At 57.4% G+C, this 24,081-nt stretch overlaps 2 protein-coding genes across 4 annotated transcripts; one reads left to right on the top strand and one right to left on the bottom strand.

Moving 5' to 3' along the window:
- Positions 1–14: 14 nt before the first annotated feature.
- On the bottom strand, positions 15–24,019 carry CCDC78 (coiled-coil domain containing 78). Of its 3 annotated transcripts, XM_050317667.1 has the most exons (17): positions 23,884–24,019; positions 19,755–19,944; positions 14,072–14,149; positions 13,683–13,811; positions 13,421–13,507; positions 13,020–13,199; positions 9,237–9,374; positions 9,107–9,157; positions 8,386–8,474; positions 7,613–7,691; positions 7,056–7,181; positions 6,107–6,318; positions 5,364–5,535; positions 4,393–4,436; positions 2,941–3,007; positions 1,526–1,626; positions 681–909 (listed from the first exon to the last, which is right to left on the bottom strand). In XM_050317667.1, exons 2-17 carry the CDS (start codon positions 19,785–19,787, stop codon positions 786–788), a joined length of 1,710 nt encoding a protein of 569 aa, XP_050173624.1. In that variant the 5' UTR covers positions 19,788–19,944; positions 23,884–24,019; the 3' UTR covers positions 681–785. The 3 variants fall into 3 exon arrangements, with proteins under 3 accessions (XP_050173623.1, XP_050173624.1, XP_050173625.1); XM_050317666.1 differs by lacking the exons at positions 4,393–4,436; positions 19,755–19,944 and having other exon boundaries at positions 15–909; positions 2,935–3,007; positions 23,884–23,990; XM_050317668.1 differs by lacking the exons at positions 4,393–4,436; positions 5,364–5,535.
- Positions 20,968–23,890, top strand: IGFALS (insulin like growth factor binding protein acid labile subunit). The gene is made up of 2 exons (XM_050317669.1): positions 20,968–21,010; positions 21,596–23,890. Exons 1-2 carry the CDS (start codon positions 20,995–20,997, stop codon positions 23,407–23,409), a joined length of 1,830 nt encoding a protein of 609 aa, XP_050173626.1. The 5' UTR covers positions 20,968–20,994; the 3' UTR covers positions 23,410–23,890.
- Positions 24,020–24,081: the final 62 nt, after the last annotated feature.

A 24,081-nucleotide genomic window follows, 5' to 3' on the forward strand; every position in this document is an offset into this window, starting at 1 on the left:
TCTTTGCTCCACCATCCCTTAGAAGGTAACACAAGAGGGAGTGTGTCCAGCTCACCTCCCCTGAAGGATCAGCTTGGCCCTGCTCATCTATGTAAATTCCATTTTCCATTCAAACACAGGAAAAACGGGTTTTCCCACTGCAGAATCTTAAGATCATGGAATGGTTTGGGTGGGAAGGGACCCTAAAGTTCATCTCCTTCCACCCCCTGCCATGGGCAGGGACACCTCCCACCAGCCCAGGTTGCTCCAAGGCCCATCCAGCCTGGCCTTGGACACTTCCAGGGATGGGGCAGCCACAGCTTCTCTGGGCAACCTGTGCCAGGGCCTGCCCACCCTCACAAGTAAAGAGCAGCTCATCCCTTTGTCCAGCCTCAGCGTGGCTTGAGCCAGCCTTGGCTCCATCTCACGGGAGCGGGGAGGGGAGGAGAGCGAGGCAGGAGCAGCCCTCGGGCTCTGGTCCAGGTCTCAGACAGCAGAAATGTTCCAGCAGGAACAGGAACCTGTCCCTGCAGCCCGGCATTACAGAGCTGCCTGGGAACCTGAGCCCGTGTCCGTGATGTGCTCAGGGAACAGCAGAATTCCTGCAGCCCAGGGATAGGCGAGGAAAGACGAGACACAGTTGTCTTGTGTCATTTTAGTGCTGTGAACTCCAGACGGGGAACACCCACGTGCTTTCCCTCGCAGCTCCCAGCCTGGGCAGGGTGCTTGCCTGGCAGTCCACAGAACACAAACCTCCTGCTTTGAATCCTGCCCCTCCCTACGCCGGTGCTGCTCCTCATGGAGTGCTATGGATCGTGGCTGACAGCCCTGGCTCTGGGCAGGGGGGGAGCAGCAGCTGCCCTGGCACTGAGCGCACGTGGCCCCTCGCTGCCCTCGGCGTTCCTGAGCCGCAGGATCTCCCGCTTGTACCTGCAGTGGGAAGCAGCACAGTGTCCCCAGGCACTGAGCCATGCCTGGCAAGTGGGAACCCCCAGCCTTTCATCTCCAAGGTGTTCATGGGCTCTGCAGAGAGCCCTGACCCGAGTTCCCGGCTGGGGAGGGGGATTGTGCTCCCACAGACAGGCCCTGCCCCAGGAGCTGCTCTCCCTGCTCCGGGGCAGGATGGGCCAGGGAGAGAGGAACATGGATCAGGGGGCTCCTGGGAGGCTTTGTATGTTAGGCAACGCCCTCTTAGCCCCTTCTGAAGGCTCCAAGGAGACCTTAGAGCCCCTTCCAGTGCCCATGGCAGGAAGGTGGAACTGGATGGGTTTTAAGGTCCCTTTCAATCCGAAGCATTCCATAATTCTATGATTCCTCCAAAGGATGGGTGAGCACAGAGGGAAGGAGACATGTGGCTGGGCATGTGTGTCCCCCTGCCCTGGGGAAAAAGGGCTGGTGGCAGCTGCCTGCACAGCTGGAGATGCAGCAGGACATCAGCCGTGCTGGCAGTGCTGTGGCAGCGTGGTGGGCACCATGATGTCCCTGGCAATGAGCCTGGAGGTGAACTGGGAGCGCAGGGCAGAGCAGGAGGACTCCACCACCTCACCTGGCAAGATGCTGATCTATGTACTCCTGCAGCTCCAGCACCTGCTCCTCTGCCATGACAGCCCGAGTCAGGAGCTGGCTCCTCTCCTGCTCCAGATCCTCCTGGATGGGCAGAGAAACAGGGAGAAAACAGGGAGAGCTGTGGGATTGGAGTGAAGTTGCTCAGTCCCTCTCTGCCAGGCCCTTCCAACCACTTCCCCATCGCTCTGGCCTCTCAGCCACGACAGCTCTGGTTGTTTGGCAACAAAAATACACCCAGTGCAGGTGTTCAGCTTTCAACATCCCCGGGGCATGGGGAGCCCTTCCTCAGGTCACTGTGGGCAGGGAAAGGCACGGCATGGAAGAGAATATCTTTGCACCCAGGGGGAACCAGACTGGGGAGCTGATTCAGATTCAGCCTAGACTTGAACCAGGTCAAACAGAACCATGGAATCCTGGAATCATGTAGGTTGGAAAAGCCCTCTAAAATCATCAAGTCCAGCCACTTCTGCAGCACTGCCAAGGCCACCACTAACCCATGTCCCCAAGTGCCACATCCACAGGGCTTTTAAATCACTCCAGAAATGGGGACTCTACCCTGGGCAGCTGTGTCAGAGCCTGACCACCCTTTCAGTGAAGAAATTTTCCCAATATCCAACCTAAACGCCCCCTGGCACAACTTCAGGCTGTTTTCTCTTGTCCTGTCCCCTGTTCCCTGGGAGCAGAACCCGATTCCCCCCAGCTCCCCCCTCCTGTCAGGGAGTTGCAGAGCCAGAAGGTCCCCCCTGAGCCTCCTTTTCTCCAGGCTGAGCCCCCCAGCTCCCTCAGCTGCTCCTGCTGCTCCAGCCCCTTCCCAGCTCCCTTCCCTTCCCTGCACACACTCCAGCCCCTCAGTGTCCTTTTTGTCATGTGGGGCCCAAAACTGACCCCAGGATTGGGGGTGCCTCAGCAGTGCCAGCACAGGGGACAGGCACCACCAGCTTGTTACAGAGATGCCAAGATGGTTGTTCTGAAATCTGAAACACAGGCAGGAGTGATGAGGGGCCGCTCTCCTTCCTTTAGCAGCAGGGACAGCAGGGCCTTGAGACATCACCCGCTGGGACCTGTCAGCATCAGTGGGTGGGCCAAGGCCAAAGCCACAGCAAGGCTTCATGGAAAGTGGTCCCCAGGGCAGTGGGCACGGCCCCAAGGCTGCCAGAGCTCCAGGAGTGTTTGGGCAATGCTCTCAGGGACAGGGTGGGATTGCTGGGATGTCTGTGCAGGGCCAGGAGTTGGACTGGATGATCCTTGTGTGTCCCTTCCAACTTGGGATATTCTGTGATTCTGTGAAAGTTTCGCCACTCCAGCCTGGAGCAGCACATCAGCCCCAGGGCAGCACATCTTTGCATGTGGGTGAGGGATAAGCTTTCACTCCAGCAGGCTGTTCCAGACCTTTACCTGGGTGGTGTGTGCCAATTCCCGGAGCTGCTTCCGGACCTCTGCCCAGCCCTCCTCGTCCAGCTGCCTACGAGAGAAGAGCATATTTGGACCAAGCCCAGATATCAAATCCAGCCCACCCACAGCTCCACACAGCTCATGCCCATCCCACCATGAACCCCAGCCCTTGATCCTTTCCTCTCCCAACGCCCAGACCTCTTTGGGGCATGCGGCACCATCCCTGTGCCCAGGCACGGGAGTCACGGCCCTTCTGCCAAGCCTGGGATTCCCCACCACGGCAGCTGGGCCTGTTCCAAATCACATCATCACTCGCTCATTGGAGGCCTCTGTGCAGAGAGAGCCCTGAACCTGCCACTGCAGGGCTGAGTCTGGTGGGAACAGAGAGCCATCAATGCCAGGGGCTGGTGCTGGGAGCACAGCCCGTTCTGGTCAGCGAGCACGATAGGTGAGCTGTCTGCTCAGCCCGGCGTGGGAAAGCCCTTCCCACTCCCTCCCAGTCTGAGTGAGGAAAATAACAGGTCACATCTGATGCTCGGGGAATTTGGGCTGTGTGAAGGGAGGAATGCATTGTGCTCCCAGTGGCTGCAGCTTCCCAGCCCAGGGAGATCCCGGCTGGGATTCCATGGGAGCCAGAAGACAAGGGGACAATAAACAGGGAGTCCATGCAGCTGATAAGCCTCCACGGCATGGGGGGGTGGAATGAGATGGTCTTTAAGGTCCCTTCCAACCCAAACCATTCCGTACTTTTATCATAAAAGCAAGAAGCAGGAATTAGAGCTCGTACCTGAGAGCCCTGCAGAGCCCAGTGGCTGTGGCACTGACCCACTCCTCGGTGCTGGCACCCAGCTAATGGAATACCTGACGTGTTTTCTGGGTGACCACATCTTAAAATGCTGAAAAATCCCAGCTCAGGTTTCTCCTATGCTTTGTTCCAGCTCTCCACAGCTATAGCTGTTCGAGTTTCAGCAGAAAAACAGAGCAGGGGGAAGAGACTCATCAAAAAATGAGCAAATCCAGAGCCTGTTAGGAAGCCAGGGAGGCATCAGCACAGTGGCACCAAAGAGTTCCAGCCCAGCTCCTGTGCTGGGAGGGAGGAGAAACAGGACCATCCCAAACTGGTGGTGTTCCTTAGTGCTTTCTCAGGTTGTGATCCACCAAAGCACTTGGGCATATGCTTAATTTCAGCTTCTAAAGAGGTCAGTGGGACTATAAACAGGATTAAATCAAATATATGCTTAAGAGCTTTCTTGGATCAAGGCCCAAATGACCAACTCTCTTCCCCACGGGAAGGGCTGTGCTGAGGGGACAGCCAGCTGCTCTCCCCAGAGCAGGCCCAGAAGCTCCCTTTCTCCCTGTTTATTGCTGTCTCCAAGCAAGCAAAAAAGATTCCTCAATGCACACAGTAAGGAGAATTTGGAATGACAGATATCCTCCCAGACAAACAGCACTTACTGCTCTGGAGGCAGTGGAAAGGCAGAGGCTTCTTTCAGTCTTTTCTGGAGGCAAAAGAAGAGCAGGATTCCTGTAAGCATTCAACCATTGCTATCCCAGATCCTGCCACTGCCATGGAAATCATGTCATGGAATGGGCTGGGTTCAAAGGCACCTCAAAGCTCATCCAGTCCCAGCCCCTGCCATGGGCAGGAACACCTTCCACCACCCAGGTTGCTCCAAGCCCCGTCCAACCTGGCCTTGGACACTTCCAGGGATCCAGGGGCAGCCACAGCTTCTCTGGGCAACCTGTGCCAGGGCCTGCCCACCCTCACAGGGGAGAATTTCTTCCTAACACCCAACCTAAATCTCTCATCTTTTAGTTTAAATCTGTTCCTCTTGCCCTATCACTCTCTGCCCTGTAAAAGTCACTCTCCCCCTTTTTTGTAAGCCCCCCCTGAAGTGGCACAGTGTACCCCAGCACTCCCACAGCCACCAGTGCCCTGGCAAGGAAATGATGTGCTGTAGAATCTTAAGGTTTTAGGTCTCCTGTACTCCGAATTTTTAAATAAATGCATTCCATGCAAATCAAGAGATATTCCTCCCATCCTTGGAAGTGTCCAAGGTGGGGTTGGATGGGGCTTGGAGCAATCTGGGCTAGTGGAAGGTGTCCCTGCCCATGGAGGAACAAGATGAACTTTTAAGGTCTTTTCCAACACTGAGTCATTCGGGGATTCCATGATTCTGTGACTGGGAGATGACTGGAATATTCCCTGCCTGTGCCACGGGCACAGCAAATCCTCAGGGAGAGGGTGGATGTGGCACCTGGGAACACGGTTCAGTGGTGGCCTTGGCAGTGCTGGGGGAATGGCTGGACTTGATCCTGGAGGGCTTTCCCAACCTAAACAACCCTGTGAATGCCTAAGAAAGGGGCTCAGTGTCACCTGCAAGACTCTCCCCACCACCCACCCCGTTTCCCTGCCCAGCCTCCACCTTTTGCAGCTCCTGGAGCTGCATCTCCAGCCTCGCCTTTTCCTCCTGCAACCGGTTCAGCTCCCGGCTGGAGTTTGTGAGCAGCTCTGGGTCTGAGATGCAGAAGTGGAGCTCAGCAGGGCCACAATCCACAGCACCGCTCCCCAGGGACCGAATCTGCTCTCGCTGGAGCCTGTAATGTGCCAGAGGGGTCAGTCCCTGGTTGCTTTTTTGGGTGACAACACTGAGCAGTTCTGCTGCTCCTGCAGGTACCATTCCCCTGGGACCCGCTGGTTTCTGGCCACCTGCAAAGGATAAGTGGGAGCATTCCTGGGAGAGTTTCTGAGGGGAGCTTGTCCTAGAGCTATTTGTGGATTTTGTACCACAAGTATTTCTACAGCTTCCCACAGCCCAAGCTGCTGAGAGAGCTGTGGAGTGGAGCTGAAAGCGCTGCAGGGACGGGCTGGGAGGTGGAGCTATTTGTGGTACCTCTGCATTTCCACACCATCCAACGTGGGATCAATCTCTCACCCTGAATTTTACGTGGGAGGAACATATGTGCAAAGCAGCTCCATGGTGTCCAGCGCTCCCTGACGGGCAGCTGGAGGCACCTCCATCCTGGATTGTCGGGAGAACGTGCACTCCACATCCCCTGCTCCCCCCGGGAGCCCCATTTGCCTCCCTCTAGGACAGTGGGGTGGGTGTGTGGGGCACTTCACTTGCTCCTGAAGGCAGAGGTGGCCCAGAGCCTGTCTGAGCCTTACCCATAGGCAATCAGCAGGTTCTGGTGCTTCTTCACCAAGTCCTTCATGCGCTTCTTGTACCCCCGTGCTGCCCGAGCCAGCTGCTCTTCCCGAGACTTGTAGGAAGCCCGGATATCCTTCAGCATGTTGTCCACAAAGTGCCTCATGGCAGCATGATCAGCTGGGGCTTTGCTGTGTCCTGTCACGTGGCTGGATTTGCTGTCCATGTAGTTCTGTAAATGTACAGACAGAGGAATCGGGGGGGAATGGCTTCCCACTGCCACAGGGTTGGGTGGGATACTGGGAAGGAATTCTTCCCTGTGAGGGTGGGGAGGCCCTGGCACAGGTTGCCCAGAGAAGCTGTGGCTGCCCCAGACCTGGAAGTGTCCAAGGCCAGGTTGGAGGGGGCTTGGAGCAACCTGGGCTGGTGGAAGGTGTCCCTGCCCATGGCAGGGGGTGGAATGAGATGAGCTTTAAGGTCCCTTCCAACCTAACCCATTCTATGATTCTAAACCATCCTCCCTCTGCACCCAGTTTTCCTGTATGGCCCTGCAAAATGATCTGTGAGTTTATGCTGGGATTTTTCTTGGTCAGATAACTGGGATTGAAAGATCCTCTTATTTAGTCTTATTTATTTGCAGCAGCCTGCAAGAGGAGGGAAGCCAGCATGGGGAGGTCTGAGGGAACAGCTGTGTCAGGGCAGGGTTAGGTTGGATCTCAGGGAAAGGTTCTTCCCCCAGAGGGTGGTTGGCACTGAACAGGTTCCCCAGGGCAGTGGGCACAGCCCCAAGGCTGCCAGAGCTCCAGGAGCATTTGGACAACGCTCTCAGGGACAGGGGGGGATTGTTGGGGTGTCTGTGCAGGGCCAGGAGTTGACTCATGATCCTTATGGGTCCCTTCCAGCTCAGGATGTTCTCTGTTCCTGTGATACTCCCCAGGTGAGCAGAGCCCCCAGGGCTGGGGTACCCACCGCCACGTCCCTGATGTAGCGCGCCAGCCGGGAGCGATATTCCTCGTTCAGCTCCTTCAGCCGCAGCTGCAGCTGGGAGTTCTCTGCCTCCACCTCCTGCAGCTGGCTCTGGGATGTGAGCAGCACCTGGGCACAGCAAACAAAAAGAAACTGCTGCCCTCATCCTCCAGCCAGGGAGGGGCAACTGAGAAGCTCCATAATACACCGGAGATTTCCTTTCCAGATACTCGGCTTCACTAGGTCCTGAGTTTTCAGAGAAGTCCAATGGAAATGTTTATAGCCTCAATTCCCCTACTACCTTCTGTTATTTGCCACCTCCCCAACCCAGTGATTCCACCAACTCTTTCTAAAAATCAGCGAACAGAATTCCTCCCACCACCCGAGCCAGCAGCACCTTCCACCACGTGCGGAAGAAAAACTCACGGGGAGGAGAACCTTGGTGGGACAAGCTCCCTGCAGAGGGAGAGGTGTCAGAGTACCTGGATGCAAGGCATCCCCCCCTGGAAGCTCAGGAATAGCACGTGGCTCCCAGGAGGAGCAGGGGAAGGAATCCTCACCGCTGACTGCTCCACCAGCCTGCGCTGCGTGTCCCCGATCGCTCCCTTCGCCTCCTGCAGCTCCTTCCCCAGCCCCAGCCTGGACACACAGGAAGAAAATGTGTTATATTTGAAACCCCCACATGCCTGGAAGTGTTCAAGGCCAGGTTGGATGGGGCTGGGAGCAACCTGGTGTAGTGGAAAGTGGCAGGGGGGTGGAGCGAGATGATGTTTAAGGTCCCTTCCAAGCCAAACCATTCTGGGAGTCTCTGTAGGTCCAACACAGCCAGCTTTGGGAAGGAGATCACTGGGATGACAGAAATCTCCCAGCAGCAGCTGCCACCCCCCAGATTGTGTCAACCAGCACCACAGAACTCTTCCCATCAAAGGTGAATGCCCTCCCCAGGTGCAGGGTCTAGTCCTGCAGCATCCCTGCTGGGGCAGCCTTTCCCAGGACATCAGCTGCATCCCATGGCAATGGAAGAGCTGCTGTGGGGGTGAGGACTGGGGCTGGATTCATCTCTGGGCTGTCACACGTTTGCTGTGTGTTACAGAAGGTGGATTTTCCAGGTGTCCCTAAACACCACCAGCTTAAAGCAGACAGCTGATTCTTTGAAGAGCCTTGAAAACATCGGTTTTCCTTCCAGGTCTTGCTTTTTCCAAGGGTGAATCATCATTCCCGCCTTGTACCCCACCAGAGACAGGCTGCCTCCTCTCCTGCTCCCATGGATCAAATCCAGCTGCAGTGAAGCCCATAAATGCCCAGCCAAGCAGAAGGTGCCCCCAACACTCACACTCGCTCCTCCAGCTTCTGCTGCTGCCAGTCGTGGGTTTTCTTCAGCTTCTCAAGCTCCACTTTTATGTGATCCTGGTTTCCAAGCAACTGAGGGACAAACAAAGAGGAAGATGAGGCAGAAGCAGAGAGAGGACGAAGTAAGGAGAGGCTCCAGTGAACAGTGACGTGCTGGGGAAAGGACTGGTTGAACTGGGAGGGACTGGTGCCCTGCAGCACACCAGAAATGGAGGCTGATCTGCAGACAGGGCACGTGGAGGTGCACACGTGCCACCCTCCCAAGGGGAATTCTCACGTTGAGAGTCACATTCCCAGCAGGAGCTGGTGGCGGAGCCCAGGCTGGTTGTGCAGGGGCCGCAGATGGGGAGGGGGCTGGGAGCATCTCCCTGCTCTCAGCTGTGGGTGCTTCGTCACCCCCAGCTTTCTCAAGTATGAGCAAGAATAAGTGTCCTCTGCACTTGCTGGCTTTTAAACTCCTGCCTGTGTTCACCCTGACAGGGCACGGACAGAGGGCACCACCCGTGCCCTCCCTCAGCTCTGCCTGCACACCTGGAGTTATCCCAGCCTCATTGTGCACAGATTAAAAAAAAAAAGAATTTCAAATGAATCAAGGCATCAGCTGATCCACAAAACTCAAGTTAGCACAAGGAGGTGCCAGCCACAGTTGGAATCAGTCCTCACTCTGCTTCCCAAGGATCCAGCAGCAGACCCCACACACTCACATTTCTCTCCAGCTCCTGCCGCTCGGGTTCAGAGGCAACTACATCTTCAGGCTGGTTTTAAGGAGAGACAGAAGGGCTTGTTAGATCCTTGTTGTCCAAGGAGCTGCTGGAAGGGCAGAGAGTTCCTTACCTTCCCCCTCTCTCTTTCCAGCTCCACAGAGGATTGATGGGCCATGGCAGGTGGGCGGGTGCTCTCTGTGCCAGGAAGGGAGTTCTTGCCTCTGGCCAGCTTGAGGAGCTCTTGGGTGAGCTCTTCGTTCCTCCTGACCTGACAGGTCAGACAAGAAGGAAAGAAAATCCTCCTCTGGTCAGCACATAACCCACTGCTCCTGGTGTGTTCACAAGGAAGGCACCCCCGTGGCCTCCCAAAAGCAAGTTTTAATTTTAGTTCTCTCTCCACTGGTCCACAGATACAAGTGATTTTCTAGTTCTCATGGAAATGCATTTCCAGGCAGCAGGGTTACCTTAACCCTCTGCCTGTTTCTCTCTCTCACATTCAGATCCAGATCCCAGTGCCAGCCCTGGGCACAGCTCTGCCACCACCTCTCTCCTCACTCCAACCCTGCACCCTCCGTGCAGCTTCCCAACACCTCTGGAACGTCTTTCCCCGTGGAACAGCTTTGAAACAGTGCAGGACTCCACGATGGAAGAGAAGGGCCAAATTGACACAATCCCAGTTAGGTTGGGATGCATGCCCCAGCAGCAGCCAGCCCACAGCTCCGTGTAGGCAGCGAGATTCAAAGCGGTGCTGGTGTGAAGTGACACATTCCCAAAAGATAAAGAGGATCTGAATGAGAAAAGCTCTGTTACAGGTGATCTGGAAGGAACACTGGGGGAATTCATGTCTCCCGGGAGGGTTTCTGTGTAGATAACAAAGCTTTGATGGGGTTTATGACTGGGGACAAGCTTGAGTAATTGTTACCATGGCAGTGAATCGGGAGGATGGGAGGCAGAGGTCATCTGAGTCATCCGTGGAGAGAATAGCTTATCAAAAGATAGCACAGGGTGGGCTGGGGGAGAGCGAGGAGAAAAGAGGCTGACAAAGAGGTGAGATATACAGCTGTGAAACCTGTCAGCTCCGCAGAGCCAGCCCGCTTGTTCCCCAGCCCAGAGCGATCCATCTGCAGCTGTCAGCCCCCACAGTTCGGTCGGTAAGGGGGCGCAACTACTGGTTTAGCAAAAAAAAAACACAAACCAAAAAAACCACAAAAAAAACAACCAAAAAGAGGCAGTCCCGGGTTTGAACTGGGCTTCGCCGAGCTCCCGAGCCTGGCCTGGCTCCAGGGAAAACCCCGGCGTGGAACCCGGCTCGCAGGCACCGGGGTCGCCTCTGCCGAGCGCCGCCGCAGCCGCGGGACAAAGGGAGAAGGAAACGGGGAGCGAGGAGAGGTCAGAGCCCTGAAAAGGAAGAATTTACAGCGAGTCAGAAAACAGGCACCAAGTGCCTGACTGGCATCTTCTGCGAGGCACTTCCCAAGGGCTGGGCAAGGCCGGCTCTGCGGCCGGGACAGCCCCGGGGCGGTGTGTGAATCCAGCACAATGGGCGCCCGACAATTCAGAGGCTCCAACTGTTCCCGGCCAAGGGGCCGTGAATGAGTTCGCGGAGCTGCTTCTGCGCCAAGCAGCCATGACAACATATTGGCAAGGTCACAAGTAGCACTTGTAATTGGGAATGTGTAAAAGGTTCATTGTCTCCCCAGAAGAGCGCCGGGGAAGGGGAGGGGGCAGAACCGCAGGCTGCTTTTCCCATTTCCTTTGGGAAAGTCCACACTGGGAAAATAATGAGCGAGAGGCCCATGTCGCGACAAGTCCCAGCCTGCCAAGTTGGAGCCTTTCTGGCTTCAGGCAGGGATATCTGGTAGTCAGAGCCAAGGAATTGGGGTAAACCCCTCAGCATATGGATTGCATCCAAGGAATTCACCTCTGGCTTCTGGGCCATGCTCCACTGCTTCTTGGAGCGACCTGGTTTAGTGGAAGTGTCCCTGCCCATGGCAAAGGGTAGAACGAGATGGGCTTTAAGGTCCCTTCCAACCCAGGCCATTCCATGATTCTATAATTCTTCAGGATGCTATCCAGGCACAGAACTGAATCCACGTGTTTTCACTCTCTGAAACATTCCAGGATCCATGTGAAAACAGTGTGTTATTACCTCTAACTCGCTAAACCCGTCATTTAGAGATGTCAGCTGCCTGAAAATCGAATTTTTGACAAACATACTGCATCCCCTTGGGGACAAGGAGCAGCTGAGAGCGCTGAGCACGGAGCTTTTCCTCCCTGAGGAGGGAGCAGAGCGGCTCTGCCTCGTGCTGCAGTGGGATGACAGGGTGGGTTCACCCCTCTGCAAGAGCTGAGCTTGCCTCCTTGTAAGAAATTCCCGTTTTTCAGCTCATGGAAGACAGATGATCAGCTCACAAGCCTCACTAACTCACAGCATGGTCGTGATCCCGTGTCCTCCTCTACCAGAGCTTTGCAGGCCATCCAGACAGACTGGGCCAAACAAACGTGCCTGGTCCCAGCTCCACATCTTCCCACCACAGCCAGGCATGGAAAACCAGGTCATTTCGCTGAAGCAGCTAAACTATCTGCTGGGGGAGGGAGGGAGGGAGGCAGGAGGGTGTCAGTCATTCCATCCAATTTAAAAAGGAGGAGAAGCAGGAGAGAGGAGAGGGAGGAAGGGCTATTGAAGTGGTTGTTCTTGCCAAAGAAATACACAAATCCGGGTCCAAAAACCTCTGGTTAATAATTGCTAAGCCAGCAGTCACCGCGAAGGTGACTATCTTTTAAGGAACCATCAGAAAGTTGCTTGAATTCGGTGTTTTTATAAAGTTGTCTGCCTGAAAGCTCCCAGGCCCCTTCCCGCCTCCGCCCGAAATGAGAGCGACTCCAATCCGTTCACGTGCAGCCCGCGCAAGCCAAGCAGAAAAAAGGGAAACAAAGCGGGCTGGCAGCGCGGGGGGAGCGGCCCCGTGTGCCCGGGCCAGCCCAGCCGTGACCCCCGGAGCGGGGAGGGGGCCGGTCTGGAGAGGGGAGGCTGTGCCGGGATCACACGGGTCAGCGTGGGCTCAGCGCCCACCCCGCTGCGCAGAGCGGGTCCCACAGACCCTGCGAGGAGGGGGATGTGTGACATCAAACCCCCAGCTCTGCAAACAAACCCGTGGCCGTGTCACAGCTGAGGGGCTGGACATGCCCCGGCCCCGTGCCCCGGGCTGATCCCACAGCGGGGGCAGCAGGGGAGAGGGAGATTCTGCCCCTCTGCCCCCTCAGGTGAGACCCCCCTGCAGAGCTGCTCCAGATATGGGGAACCAACACAGGAAGGATGTGGAGCTGCTGGAGAGAGTCCAAAGGAGACCATGGAGATGTTCCAAGGGTGGAGCCCCTCTGCTCTGGAGCCAGGCTGGGAGAGCTGGGGGGGTTCACCTGGAGAAGAGAAGGCTCCAGGGAGACCTGAGAGCCCCTGCCAGGTCCTAAAGGGGCTCCAGGAGAGCTGGAGAGGGACTGGGGACAAGGCATGGAGGGACAGGACAAGGGGGAATGGCTTCCCACTGCCAGATGGAAGGGTTAGATGGGATATTGGGAAGGAATTGTTGGCTGTGAGGGTGGGGAGGCCCTGGCACAGGTTGCCCAGAGAAGCTGTGGCTGCCCCTGGATCCCTGGAAGTGTCCAAGGCCAGGTTGGACGGGGCTTGGAGCAACCTTGGGCTGGTGGAAGGTGTCCCTGCCCATGGTGGGGGGGAGAATTGGGTGGCCTTTAAGAGGCCCCTTCAGTTCAAACCATTCCCTGATTCTCTAACCAAGCCTCCCTGGAGCTGAGCTTAGCCACGAACACACAACCCAAAGCCACCAAGCTGCCCGTGCCTCAGAGGAATGTGAGGTGGAGCCAGGAGCACCAGGATGAGCGCCAGACTCTGTCTCACCTCCTGGTCCAGCTCCTTCCCAAGGGCCAGGTAGTTGCTCTTCAGAATGATGTACTCCTGTGCCAGCTCCTTCCGAGCGCTCTCCAGGGCTCGCAGGCGTTCCCGCAGGGAATCTCGCTCCCCCGTCACCTCCTCACTGCACAGCTCCAGCTCCCGCACACGGCTCTCCAGGGCCAGGACCTGCAGAGGGAAGGATCAGCAGCAGGATCAGACAGTGGCAGAGACCAGGAGCAGTCACAGGGAGATGAGTTTCATGGTATCTGGGATGTCAGGGGGGATCGTAGCTCTAGGCAGAGCCAGGAGAATATGCCAAGCAAAGCAAGGATGGGTGTGTGAGGAGCTGGACTGCTGGATTAAGGCATTGGCAGGGCAGAAATCGGCTCTTCCAAGCTTTTAGATACCATATTTTTCAGTTCAAAGTTCTCTGTCTCATACTGCTCCTTCATTTTGTTGGTCTCTATCTGGAGATCGACGAGGTCTTTGGAAATCTGGGAGAAGAAAGGACCTAATTAAAGCCATGGATGGATTCTGAGGCTAATGTGATGTTTAAGCACAACACCCACCCCTCTAGAAGGAGGATTTTTCCCCCCAGATTTTCTACTGTGGATCTACAGACCCCTTACAGCCTCACAGCTCAGCTCCCTCCGACTCCCAAAGTTTTACCTTCAGTTTTTCCTCTTCACTGAAGAGCACCCCAGCTGGGAAGTCTGCCTTGGAGCCAGCCACCTGCCTCATCCCCTCCTGGGGGTCCCCAAGCCGGTCCATCCCATCGTTCCCATCCTGCAGCTGCACCTGGAGACACAGAGCAGCTCCCCCAGCGGGTGCCAGCCGAGCCCTCCTCCCCCTGCTGCTCACCCACCACATGCTGTTGGAAGAGCTGGGCTTTTCAGAGCCTGAACAGATTCTAGGTGGGATTTTCAGCTGCCATTTTCCTCCTGCAAGGAGGATTTCCTCGGCAGAGCGCTTGTTCCATCACCCAGGAAGGGGCTGCAGACCTTCACACTTACATTTTCCTTAGCAAGGTGCTGCACGTGCCCCGTCACAGAACTTACCTTCTCATTCCCCGCAACAATTCCAAGATCCATGTGCTCAGAGGCCGGGATCTCAGCACACTGTGGGGCAGGCAGCAACTGAAAAGCAAAGGAAGGCTCTGAGGATCTCTAAGGAACTTCTCCCTGGAGGTCCAGCAGCCACTGTTGCTACCAACTTTGGTTACTGGAGGGTGTGGCATCCCCCTCGACTTTAAGGTGGAACCAATCATTCCAGCCGCCCTGGGAGCTGTTAGAGGGGAGGAAATGGCGTTTCTGGGAAGGCTTCTGTATTCCCAAGTCAGCACACAGCAGATGCTGGAATGAGCAGCTCAGGAAACACCCCCAACAGTGCCATTTAGGAGGTCCCACACTATTATGGACCGTTCCCAAAGCTGGCTGTAGGGATGGGCTCCATCTCCAGTGCAGGGATCTTCCAGCACATAAAGGGGGCTGATAAAAAAGAGGGAGAGCAACTTTTTCCATGGACAGATTGTGCCAGGACAAGGGGGCTTCCCACTGCTAGAGAGTAGGGTCAGATGGGATATTGGGAAGGAATTGCTGTCTGTGGGGGTGGGCAGGCCCTGGCACAGGTTGCCCAGAGAAGCTGTGGCTGCCCCTGGATCCCTGGAAGTGTCCAAGGCCAGGTTGGACGGGGCTTGGAGCAACCTGGGCTGGTGAAAGGTGTCCCTGCCCATGGCAGGGGGTGAAACAAGATGAGCTTTGAGGTCCCTTCCAACCCAAACCATTCCATGATCTATGATCTGATTAACCCATTAATTCACCCATGAACCCTCCCATCTGCTCCAAACCATCCAGTAGCATCTAACTTGCTTCTGGGCAACTTTCTCTTGATCTCTGCAGTCCTTGTTCCTCTCCTGTCAGTGAGTCACCCAAAAGGTCCCAGGATCTTGGAGCTGTGATCAAGCTGGTGACAGAAAAGACCCTTCCCAGTTCATCCCTTCACATCAGAGATACTGTGTGTACAAAATCTAAACTTTGAAGCAAAGTATGCAGTGAAACAAGCCCAGATTAGCCTGGACAGTGCAAAAACTGGGTTGTGATGGTCTGCACACTGCTGATGGCTCCAAATGGAGACCAGCCAGGCTGGAACAGGACGAATCCCAAGTGTGTGCAAAGCTGAAGGCACTTGAAGAGTCTCCCAGATAAGAGTGAGGGGAAGAGGGAGTGTAGGGCATGGTGGAATAACGCTGGAAAACCTTGAACAGGGGTAAAAGTAGATGGACTAGATGACCTTTAAAGGTCCCTTCCAACTCAAACTATTTGATGGTTCTATGAGTCTAAAATGAATTCCAGTTCTTAATCTCCTCATTTCAGGCTTATTATCGCTGCTATTTCTGTAGAGTGGGTGAGTTTAGGTAAGAATCTGTCTTTTAGAGAAGAAAAGCTTTGACAATTCATGTTCAAAAAAGACCACAGCTCTGAATAACTCTTCTGGATCTGTCACAGCCAAGAGGATGGGAGGGAGAGGGGCCTTCCTGACAGAACCTGGACCAGACTGCTGGAGCAGCCCCTCCAGGGGGATTGGATGAAGGTCCATGGATGTGATACCCAGGGACTGAACATTCTGGGAGCTCGGGGGAAGGAGAAGCCAACAGAACGTCCAATTATGGCTTATTTTTCAGCGAAAGAACTTAACAGACCTGAAGTAATTTTATTAAGGTAATGAAAGTGCTCATGAGAATTCACAGTCTCTTCACACCCACCGAGGAGCTGAAAGCCAAATTCACACCCCGCCCACGGCAGAGGGGGCTCAGCACACGGGGGAGCTGAGCAGCAGCTCCACTCCCCGGGCACATGCCGTGTCCTGAGGGGTCTCAGCCCCACAGGGACACCCCAGGCATGGGCACCCAGGCTGTCCCAACCCCCAGGACAGCTGATTTAGGAGGGCAAACAGCCCGTGCCATCGCGGTGGCACCGCCAGCTGCTCCCCGATCCGCAGGGTGCCCGTTTCACACGGCAGAGGGCAATTAACTACGCACAAATAGGGCATTATTTATGCAACCCCACCTTGGTGGCAGGTGTCCTGTGGGCACCAGGAACCTACCAGTGCTCACTTTCCCCATGGCTTGGGAATGCGAAGCAAATTTTGTCCCGGCCAACGCCACAAAAAGCAATTTTGGGCTGAGAAACGAGGTTTTAGGGTGTCACTGCAGCCCCAAATCTCCACCCCTGCTCCAGAGTAAAACCAAACAGAAAGCCTGTGTTTTGTTAACCCCACCAAAGGCCAGCTCTGCACTGAGGGTTTTTCACTCGTCCTGTCAAGGGTACCTCAACCACAGCAGCTGAGGGGGCTGCATCACCACCAGCGTGCTCCAAGGTACCAACCTCTCCCCGGGGATGCAGCACAAAGATGGAGAAACGCTCCCAGACCCACGGGAGCTCAAGGGCAAACCGGTGGGATGTTTGCAGCCCGCAGCCCACCAGGCCGATCCCGTTGTCACCTCCCTGCCAGGGTCACACACCGCGCTCGGCTCCCGCAGGGACCCCCGGGCGGAGCGGGGGGAGGTGGGGGGAGCAGCCCCCGCCTTCTCCGGAGCCCTCGGCGGGGCCCGGCCCGGCGTTAGCGCAGTGACTGGCTCCATCTGGCTTCCAGCGCCAGCAAGGGGAATTCGCGATCGCTCCTGGATGCAGCAAATTCCTGCTGGGACGCAGCTGGAGCACCGGGAATGCCCGCTGTGGGGGAGTAGCCCACAGTGTCACCTGCTTGGAGTCACAGAGGTGGCCAGCGGTGACACCCCCGGCCAGGCTCCCGCTGATCCCCCCCAGCGCATTTTCTTTTTATATCCAATCTAAATCCACTGTCTCCCAGTTTAAAACCATCACCCCTTCTCCTGTCTTGACAGGTCTTGAGGAAAAACTCCTCTCCCTTGCTCTTATGTCTTGCCAGGCTGCCACAGGGTCTTCTCCAGGTAGGACATCCCAGCCATCCCAGCCTAGGGAAGGGAGAGGAGGAGGGAGCTGGAGCAGCTCTCCCTCCTGAAGAACAGGGCAGGTTCTTCCAGCCTCCTGATCTTTTCCATGGTCCCCTCTGGACCTGCTCTGAGCCATCCAGGTCTGCCCTGTGCTGGGATCCCGGCGCTGGATGTGTGTGTGTGTTCCAGGGGAGTCAAGAGGCAGAATCATCTCCTCGGCCCTGCTGAACAAGCTGCTTGTGCTGCAGCCCAGGAGGTGTTGGGTTTGCTGGACTGCCAGCACCCACTGCTGCCTCATGTCCCATCTGTCACCCCCCTGGCATCTCCAGGTGCTTCCCCACAGGGCTGAGGAGGAGGGCTGGGGTGGGGCAGGCAGGAGACCCCAGGAGCAGGCAGTGTGGGGGGGTTGTGGCCATGTAAGCCAGGCAGGGGGAGGGTGTGTGGCCCATCCCCCTGAGCAGGAACCCCCAGGACCAGGCTGATCCCTCCACCCAGCAGCTGCTGTGGGGCTGGCATAGATCCCACCAGGCCTGGAGAGCTGACCTGGGACATGGACAACACCCTCCCCCCTTGCTGGCACACCAGCACCATCACTGAGGTGAGTTAGGCAAGGTGGCTGCCTCCCCTCCCTCTGTTGACTGCCCAAATCCAGCTCTGACCTGGCAGCCACTGCTGGGACAGGCTCTCCTGCCATTCCCTGTCCCCGTGCACCTCCAGCCTCCCGCTCCCCAGGCTTCTTCTTTGCCCCAGATCTCAGTGTTTGGGAATTTTCCCATCTGTGTCTCTGCTGACAGCCTGGCCACTCTGAGTCATGCCTTGGGGATGTCTTCACCTCTCCCAGTCCAACCAGTCCAGCCAGGTGAGCTGGTGGGGAGGTTTCATGTGGTCACCAGGGCTGTAATAATTGGCTTCCCCGAGAGGCTCTGGTGCATCCTGCACCTTTCCCAACTTTCCCAGCACCCCTGGCAGGGCAGGAACTGACATTTGGTGATGCCCACAGGGACCTTTGCCAGCGGCTGCCAGGCCCCTGTGCCCCAACTCCCAGGTCCCCATCACCAGGGTGGGCAGAAATGTGGGTGGCCAGTGAGCACCAGGCCAAGCCCCACTCCTGGGGTTTGGTCCCTGCTGGTGTCCCCAGGAGAGTGGCACAAGCTCCGGGGTGCTGGTGCCACCCATCCCAGCTCTCTCGGGCAGCAGCATCAGGGCTGGCACGGTTTTGGTTGGGGATGAGGAGCAGGAGTGCTGGTTGCCCTGGCAACGTGGGATGGTCTCCTCCAGACAGGGACAATATTTGGCAAGGTTTGCTAAAAATACTCCCTAACTCAGCTGTGACAACACCACGTGTGTCACATCCCTCCTTCCCTCAGGGCTCAACCCGGGCTGGTGCTGTCCCTGCTGGTGTCCAGAGCTGTCCCTGGTCACCCACTCTGGTGGGTGGGGATGGAGCAGAGAGCTCCTGGGGTCCCACAGCAGACCTGGCAGGGCCACCAGCACCACTCCCTCCCCAGTTCAGCCAGAACACGGAGCCAGGAGCAGCTGGTGGCATTTCCCACACCCAGGGACTGGGAAGCTCCCTGGGGAGGGACCTGCAGGCATGGGAGGGCTGCTGGGGAAGGTAAATGATTCCTTAAGAGTTTCAATAGGTTTAAAAAGTACTTTTTTACGATTTTGCTGCTTTTCCTAATACCATTACAGCCTTCTCCATGGCAACCAGGGGAGGAGGCTCAGACTTTGGTCCCGGCCAGGCAGATTATCTGTCAAAGCTGAAGTGATGGGGGGATCAAGCAGGGAGGTCCACACTGGCCAGGGACACGGTGGGAGGAGGACATCCATGGTAGGGACCTAAATGAGGTCCCCAGGGTGGCTGTGGAGCCGTGGTACAGTGGGCAGGTGGAGGTCCAGGTGTTCAAGGTGGCCTCATGGTGATGCTGAAGGGATCGACATTCACGGGGTTCCAGCAACTCCTGCCACAGGTGATGGGACACGGCAGGAAGAGATGCCCTGAGGGAGGTTTAAAGGTGGAGAGAGGACTAGAGGAGATGTCTCAAGGACCTTTAAAGGTGGAGATGGGTCCAGCTCCTCCCTGCACTGCAGCCACGCTGGGAAGGGATTTGCTTATTGACCCTCTTTATTTTCCCATCACATCTCATGTGACATTTTCCCAGAGAGGGCTGCTGGAGGCAGGGATAAACCTGCTCCCAGCCACAGGCAGGGCTCGTTTAAACTTCCCACAGAGGTTTGTGGGTTTTGGCTGGCTGAGCTGTGCTGGCTCAGCTCTTTTTAGCTTCCAGATTGATTACACCTTGTGTCAATATGTGCTCAGTGCCTATTAGTGGGTGAGTGTATCCCCATCCCGCGTTTCTCCCTTCTGATCTATAAATTCCCAGAAGAGAGGATTAAAATAGAGGGGGAGGAGAATGGCACTCAGGGCCAAAAGGGAAGGGAGAAAGCAGTGCCTGTGGGAAAGCTGTGTTGCAAGGCTGGAGCCTGGATGTCTCTCTCTCCAACACCTCTTCCCATGGGCATGGAACTGCCTGAGTTCAGCGGTGAAGAGCTGAGATGTGGCCTGTGGGGCTGGGGGGAGAGGCCAGGCATGGTGGGGGTACCCACGGTGTGGGACTGGTGTTGGACAGCTTCCCTGTTCCCTGTCTGCCTCCCAAACCAGCCTGGTGGGAACTGGATCTGGGGGAGGTGGTGGTGGAGAGCATCCCTGCTCTGCCTCCAGCATGGGGGGAACCAGTGCTGGGAAGAACAACACTGGTGGGAGATACCTGTTCCTGGAGGTGAATGATGCCAGACTTCATCTTCAGGGAAGAACAGAGCTACCAGAACATGGGGAAGGGTTGGCCATGGCTTTTCCATCCAGCAGCCACTGACCATGAGGCTCCTCTCGCTGGGGCTTTTTATTTCTCTTTCTTCCCTGGGAAGTGGTAAAAGGTTCCACAGAAGGTGTGTTGGAGGCTGGTGGGGAAATGCCCAGGGACACAGGATGAGGTCACCAGCCTCCCCAGGGTTGTTTTGATGAGCTGCCAGGGGTACAGTGTGATCTGCCAGCCCTGGAGCACCATCCACCATCACCATCCAGGGGACTCTCATGGTCACCATCTCACCAGTGGGAGATGGTCTCTGCTTCCCCTTTGGCACAAGAATGCTGAGCCAAGCGTGTGGTGCTTCCAGCACCACCTCCACCCACAGGAGGGGTCTGGGGGTTCAGCCCTGAGGTTTCCAGTGCTACACAGAGAAGAGCTTTTTCCCACTTCCCAGCTCATTTTCCACTTGCATCACCATTAACCCTCAGGTGTTCCAGCCCATCTCACACCGAGGATGACCCCCACACCTCTAATGTCTGTGTACTACAGATGCTCCAAGCCCCAGGGTGTGGGGTTATGTCCTGATGCAGCACGAGGACCCACTGCCAGGGCTTATCCAGGACATCCCTGGGATAAGAGCAGGGCAGGCATCCAGGGAAGGGTCAGTGCTCAGGACCCTCCAGGAGCTCAGGGCAGGGTCATGGGACACTCTGTGAGGTTATCCCATCCCTCCCTCCACGCTCTCTGCCCACACAAACCCCATCTCTGGCAGGATCCCCATCCTCACTCCATCAGATTCCTGGACATGTCACTCCATGCCCTTTTCCTGAGCTTCCTCAAAGGCAGTTACAGACCAGGGGAGCAGCGAGGAGCCTGTCCTGGTGCCACTAACCCTGGCCAGGCTGGCCTGGGGCTCAGCACAGCCCCGCCCAGCAGCAGTGGGGTTAAACCCAGCCCAGCAGCAGTGGGGTTAAGCCCAGTCCAGCGGGGTTAAGCCCAGCCCAGCAGCAGTGGGGTTAAACCCAGCCCGGGGTTAAGCCCAGCCCAGCAGCAGTGGAGTTAAACCCAGCCCAGCAGCAGTGGGGTTAAGCCTGGCCGGGTGGCTGGACAGGCGTCAAGGTGGTTGCTCCATCCATCCCTGCAGGCGGCGGGGCCGGAGAGCGGAGCGGGAGCGGGAGCAGGAGCTGCCCTGCCCGTCGCCATGAGCGCAGGCAAAGGTGAGGCTGGGGAACCTGCCCCTGGGCCGGGCTTGGGCTGGGGGACACGCTCAAACTCTGCTGGGGCTTCAGCCACCCTTCTCACTTCTCCTCCTCCACTGCTAATTAGACGTTCTGGGGGTCCCCTGAGCTGCCTGGGGGACTTGCAGGCACTGTAGGGCAGAGCCCAAACCTGGCTGGGGGCTGCAGGGATGGGCAGGGACTGCAGCACAGAGACCCCCCGGCTCTGAGGAACAGCAGGTTAAGGGGAGGCAGCCGGGGAGGAAGGAGGAGAGGGGACTGGGGGGCCTTTCCCTGTGAAAGGGAGAAGCTGCTGCAGCCACAGCAGTATAGAGATGAATTCGGGGGTCCGTGCACCCGAGGAGTCCGAGCTGTGGCAGGAGCGGGGGGTGATCCCGCACCCTGTCCCAAGGGATCCAACCTCTGGAAACTGCTGCAGCTGCCCCGCGTGTGCAAAGGGTGGGACCGACCCCTCCACCCGCCCAGCTCCAGCAGCGCAGGCAGCCGGCAGGGGGGTCCCAAAGGGGTCCCCTAGAGCAGCCGTGCCCCTGCACTGACCGAGGCTCCTTTGCTCACCCCCCACAGCAGGCGTCCCCCTCCTGCTCCCCCTGGCCCTGCTGCTGGCCGCCGCCTCCCAGCCCCCCGGGGGGGACTCCCTGAAGGAGCAGGGGGACACGGAGCCGCCCCGCTGCCCCAGCCCCTGCGCCTGCAGCCTGGACGACTACAGCGAGGAGCTCAACGTCTTCTGCAGCGCCCGCAACCTGACGCGCCTGCCCGAGGACGTGCCCCCCACCGCCAAGGCCCTGTGGCTGGACGGCAACAACTTCACCCTCCTGCCAGCTGCTGCCTTCAGGAACCTGTCAGCCCTGGACTTCCTGGACCTGCAGAGCAGCCAGCTGGCCGGCGTGGAGCAGCACGCCTTCCACGGGCTGAGGAGCCTCTACCACCTGCACCTGGAGCGCAACCGCCTCCGGCACCTGGCGCCCCACACCTTCCTGCACACCCAGAACCTCGTCTCCCTCAGCCTCAACAACAACCACTTCAGCAAGGTGGAGGAAGGGCTGTTTGCGGGGCTCTCCAACCTCTGGTACCTGAACCTGGGCTGGAACTCGCTGGTGGTCCTGCCCGACAAGGTGTTCCACGACTTGCCCAACCTGAGGGAGCTGATCCTGGCCGGGAACAAGCTCCCCTACCTCCAGCACCAGCTCTTCTGCAGCCTCACCGAGCTGAAGGAGCTGGACCTGAGCGGGAACGCGCTCAAGGGCATCAAGATCAACATCTTTGTCAAGCTGCAGAAGCTGCAGAAGCTGTACCTGAACCACAACCAGATCAACGCCATCGCCCCCCGCGCCTTCATGGGCATGAAGGCCCTGCGGTGGCTGGACCTGTCCCATAACCGGCTCGTCTCGCTCTACGAGGACACCTTCCTGGGCCTCCTGAGCCTGCACGTCCTGCGCCTGTCCACCAACTCCATCACCAGCCTGAGGCCCAGGACCTTCAAAGACCTCCAGTTCCTGGAGGAGCTGCAGCTGGGGCACAACAGGATCCGGAGCCTGGCGGAAAGGACCTTCGAGGGGCTGGGGCAGCTGGAGGTTCTCAGCCTCAACAACAACCTGCTGCAGGACATCAGGGCCGGGGCCTTCCTGGGGCTGTACAACGTGGCAGTGATGCACTTGTCTGACAACTGCATCAAGGTCCTCCCTGACTTTGTCTTCAAGGGGGTCACCAAGCTGCACAGCCTCCACCTGGAGCGCAGCTGCGTGGGCAGGATCCGAGCAAACACCTTCTCCGGGCTGTCCAGCCTGAGGCGGCTCTTCCTGCAGCACAACAGCATCTCCCTCATCGAGGACCAGAGCTTCAGTGAACTGCACGAGCTCCTGGAGCTTGACCTCAAGCACAACAGGCTCAGCCACCTCTCGCCCCGGCTCTTCGTGGGTCTGAGCAACCTGGAGTACCTCTTCCTGTCCTCCAACCAGCTCCTGGACATCTCCCAGGATACCTTCAGCCCGCTCCAGAGACTCTTCTGGCTTGACCTTTCCCACAACCAGCTGGAGACGCTGGACAACACCGTCATCTCCCCCCTGGCCAACCTGCGGTACCTCAGCCTGAGGAACAACTCCCTGGAGACCTTCTCTGTGGGCTTCCTGTGCCCCCCCTTCACCCTGGAGCAGCTGTGGCTGGGGGGCAACAACTGGCACTGCAACTGCTCCCTGAAGGGGCTGCGGGAGCTGTCCCTGCGGCAGCCGGCGCTGGTGCCGCGCTTCGTGCAGTCGGTGGCCGAGGGGGACGACGCCCAGGTGCCCGTGTACACCTACAACAACCTCACCTGCCAGCACCCCCCGGCCCTGGCAGGGCTGGACCTGCGGGACACCACCGAGGAGAGCTTTGCTCACTGCTGAGCAGGGCTGGCCCCTCCCCGGGGATGAGCTGTTCCCGATGGGGGATCCTCCCCTGCCACCTCCCTGCCCTGTCCCAGGGCAGCAGCAGGAACTCTGTGGCCACCCCAGATGAGCCCAGCCTTGCCACCACCTCCAGCTGCCACCATAAGGAGAGTCAAACCCAGGCAGTGCTGGATGGGCAGCAGCTCCTGGGCTTCAAACTGAATATTTCAGCCCTTTAATATTTAAATAGCAGCCCCCAGTTGTTCCCAGTGGGAACATCTCTAAGCCTCCAGGATGGGGGAATGCTTTCCCCCCTCACCCCCCCAGCAAGGGGCATCCCTGCCCAGGCCAGGACTTTTGTGGGACAAAACAAAGCATCTTCCTGCCACGGAGCAGTGGAGAAATCCTAAAAGCCCCCTCGAGCTCAGGGAAGGGGGCAGAGGACTTGCTTTAATGATTCCTTGCAGCAGCAGAGAGCCACACGTCACTCACCTGATAAATGGCAGCAGACAAATAAACCTTTGGAGCTATTGCAACCCCTCTTGGAAGTACATTTGTTCCACGGCTCGTGCTGCCCCCAGCTGGGGTTTCTCCCCAGAGCCCGCTCAGGGTGAGGGGTGCAGATCCTGGGTGGGGGTGAGGAGCTCACAGCATTTCCCACGAGCTCTGGGTGGGTGACACGTGCCCAGA

Source organism: Myiozetetes cayanensis, unplaced genomic scaffold (assembly GCF_022539395.1).
Source record: "Myiozetetes cayanensis isolate MyiCay16 unplaced genomic scaffold, myiCay2020 scf20-37, whole genome shotgun sequence".
NCBI lineage: Eukaryota > Metazoa > Chordata > Aves > Passeriformes > Tyrannidae > Myiozetetes > Myiozetetes cayanensis.

Bases quoted from the DNA above. Each gene is read 5' to 3' on its own strand.
- CCDC78 (XM_050317666.1), bottom strand. From the start codon at position 14,104: ATGGATCTTGGAATTGTTGCGGGGAATGAGAAG. The intron at 8,475-9,106 runs GTGAGTGTGTGG...TTTGTCCCTCAG, and splicing joins GGCAGGAGCTGGAGAGAAAT to TTGCTTGGAAACCAGGATCA. The intron at 7,692-8,385 runs GTGAGTGTTGGG...CTGTGTGTCCAG, and splicing joins CAGAAGCTGGAGGAGCGAGT to GCTGGGGCTGGGGAAGGAGC.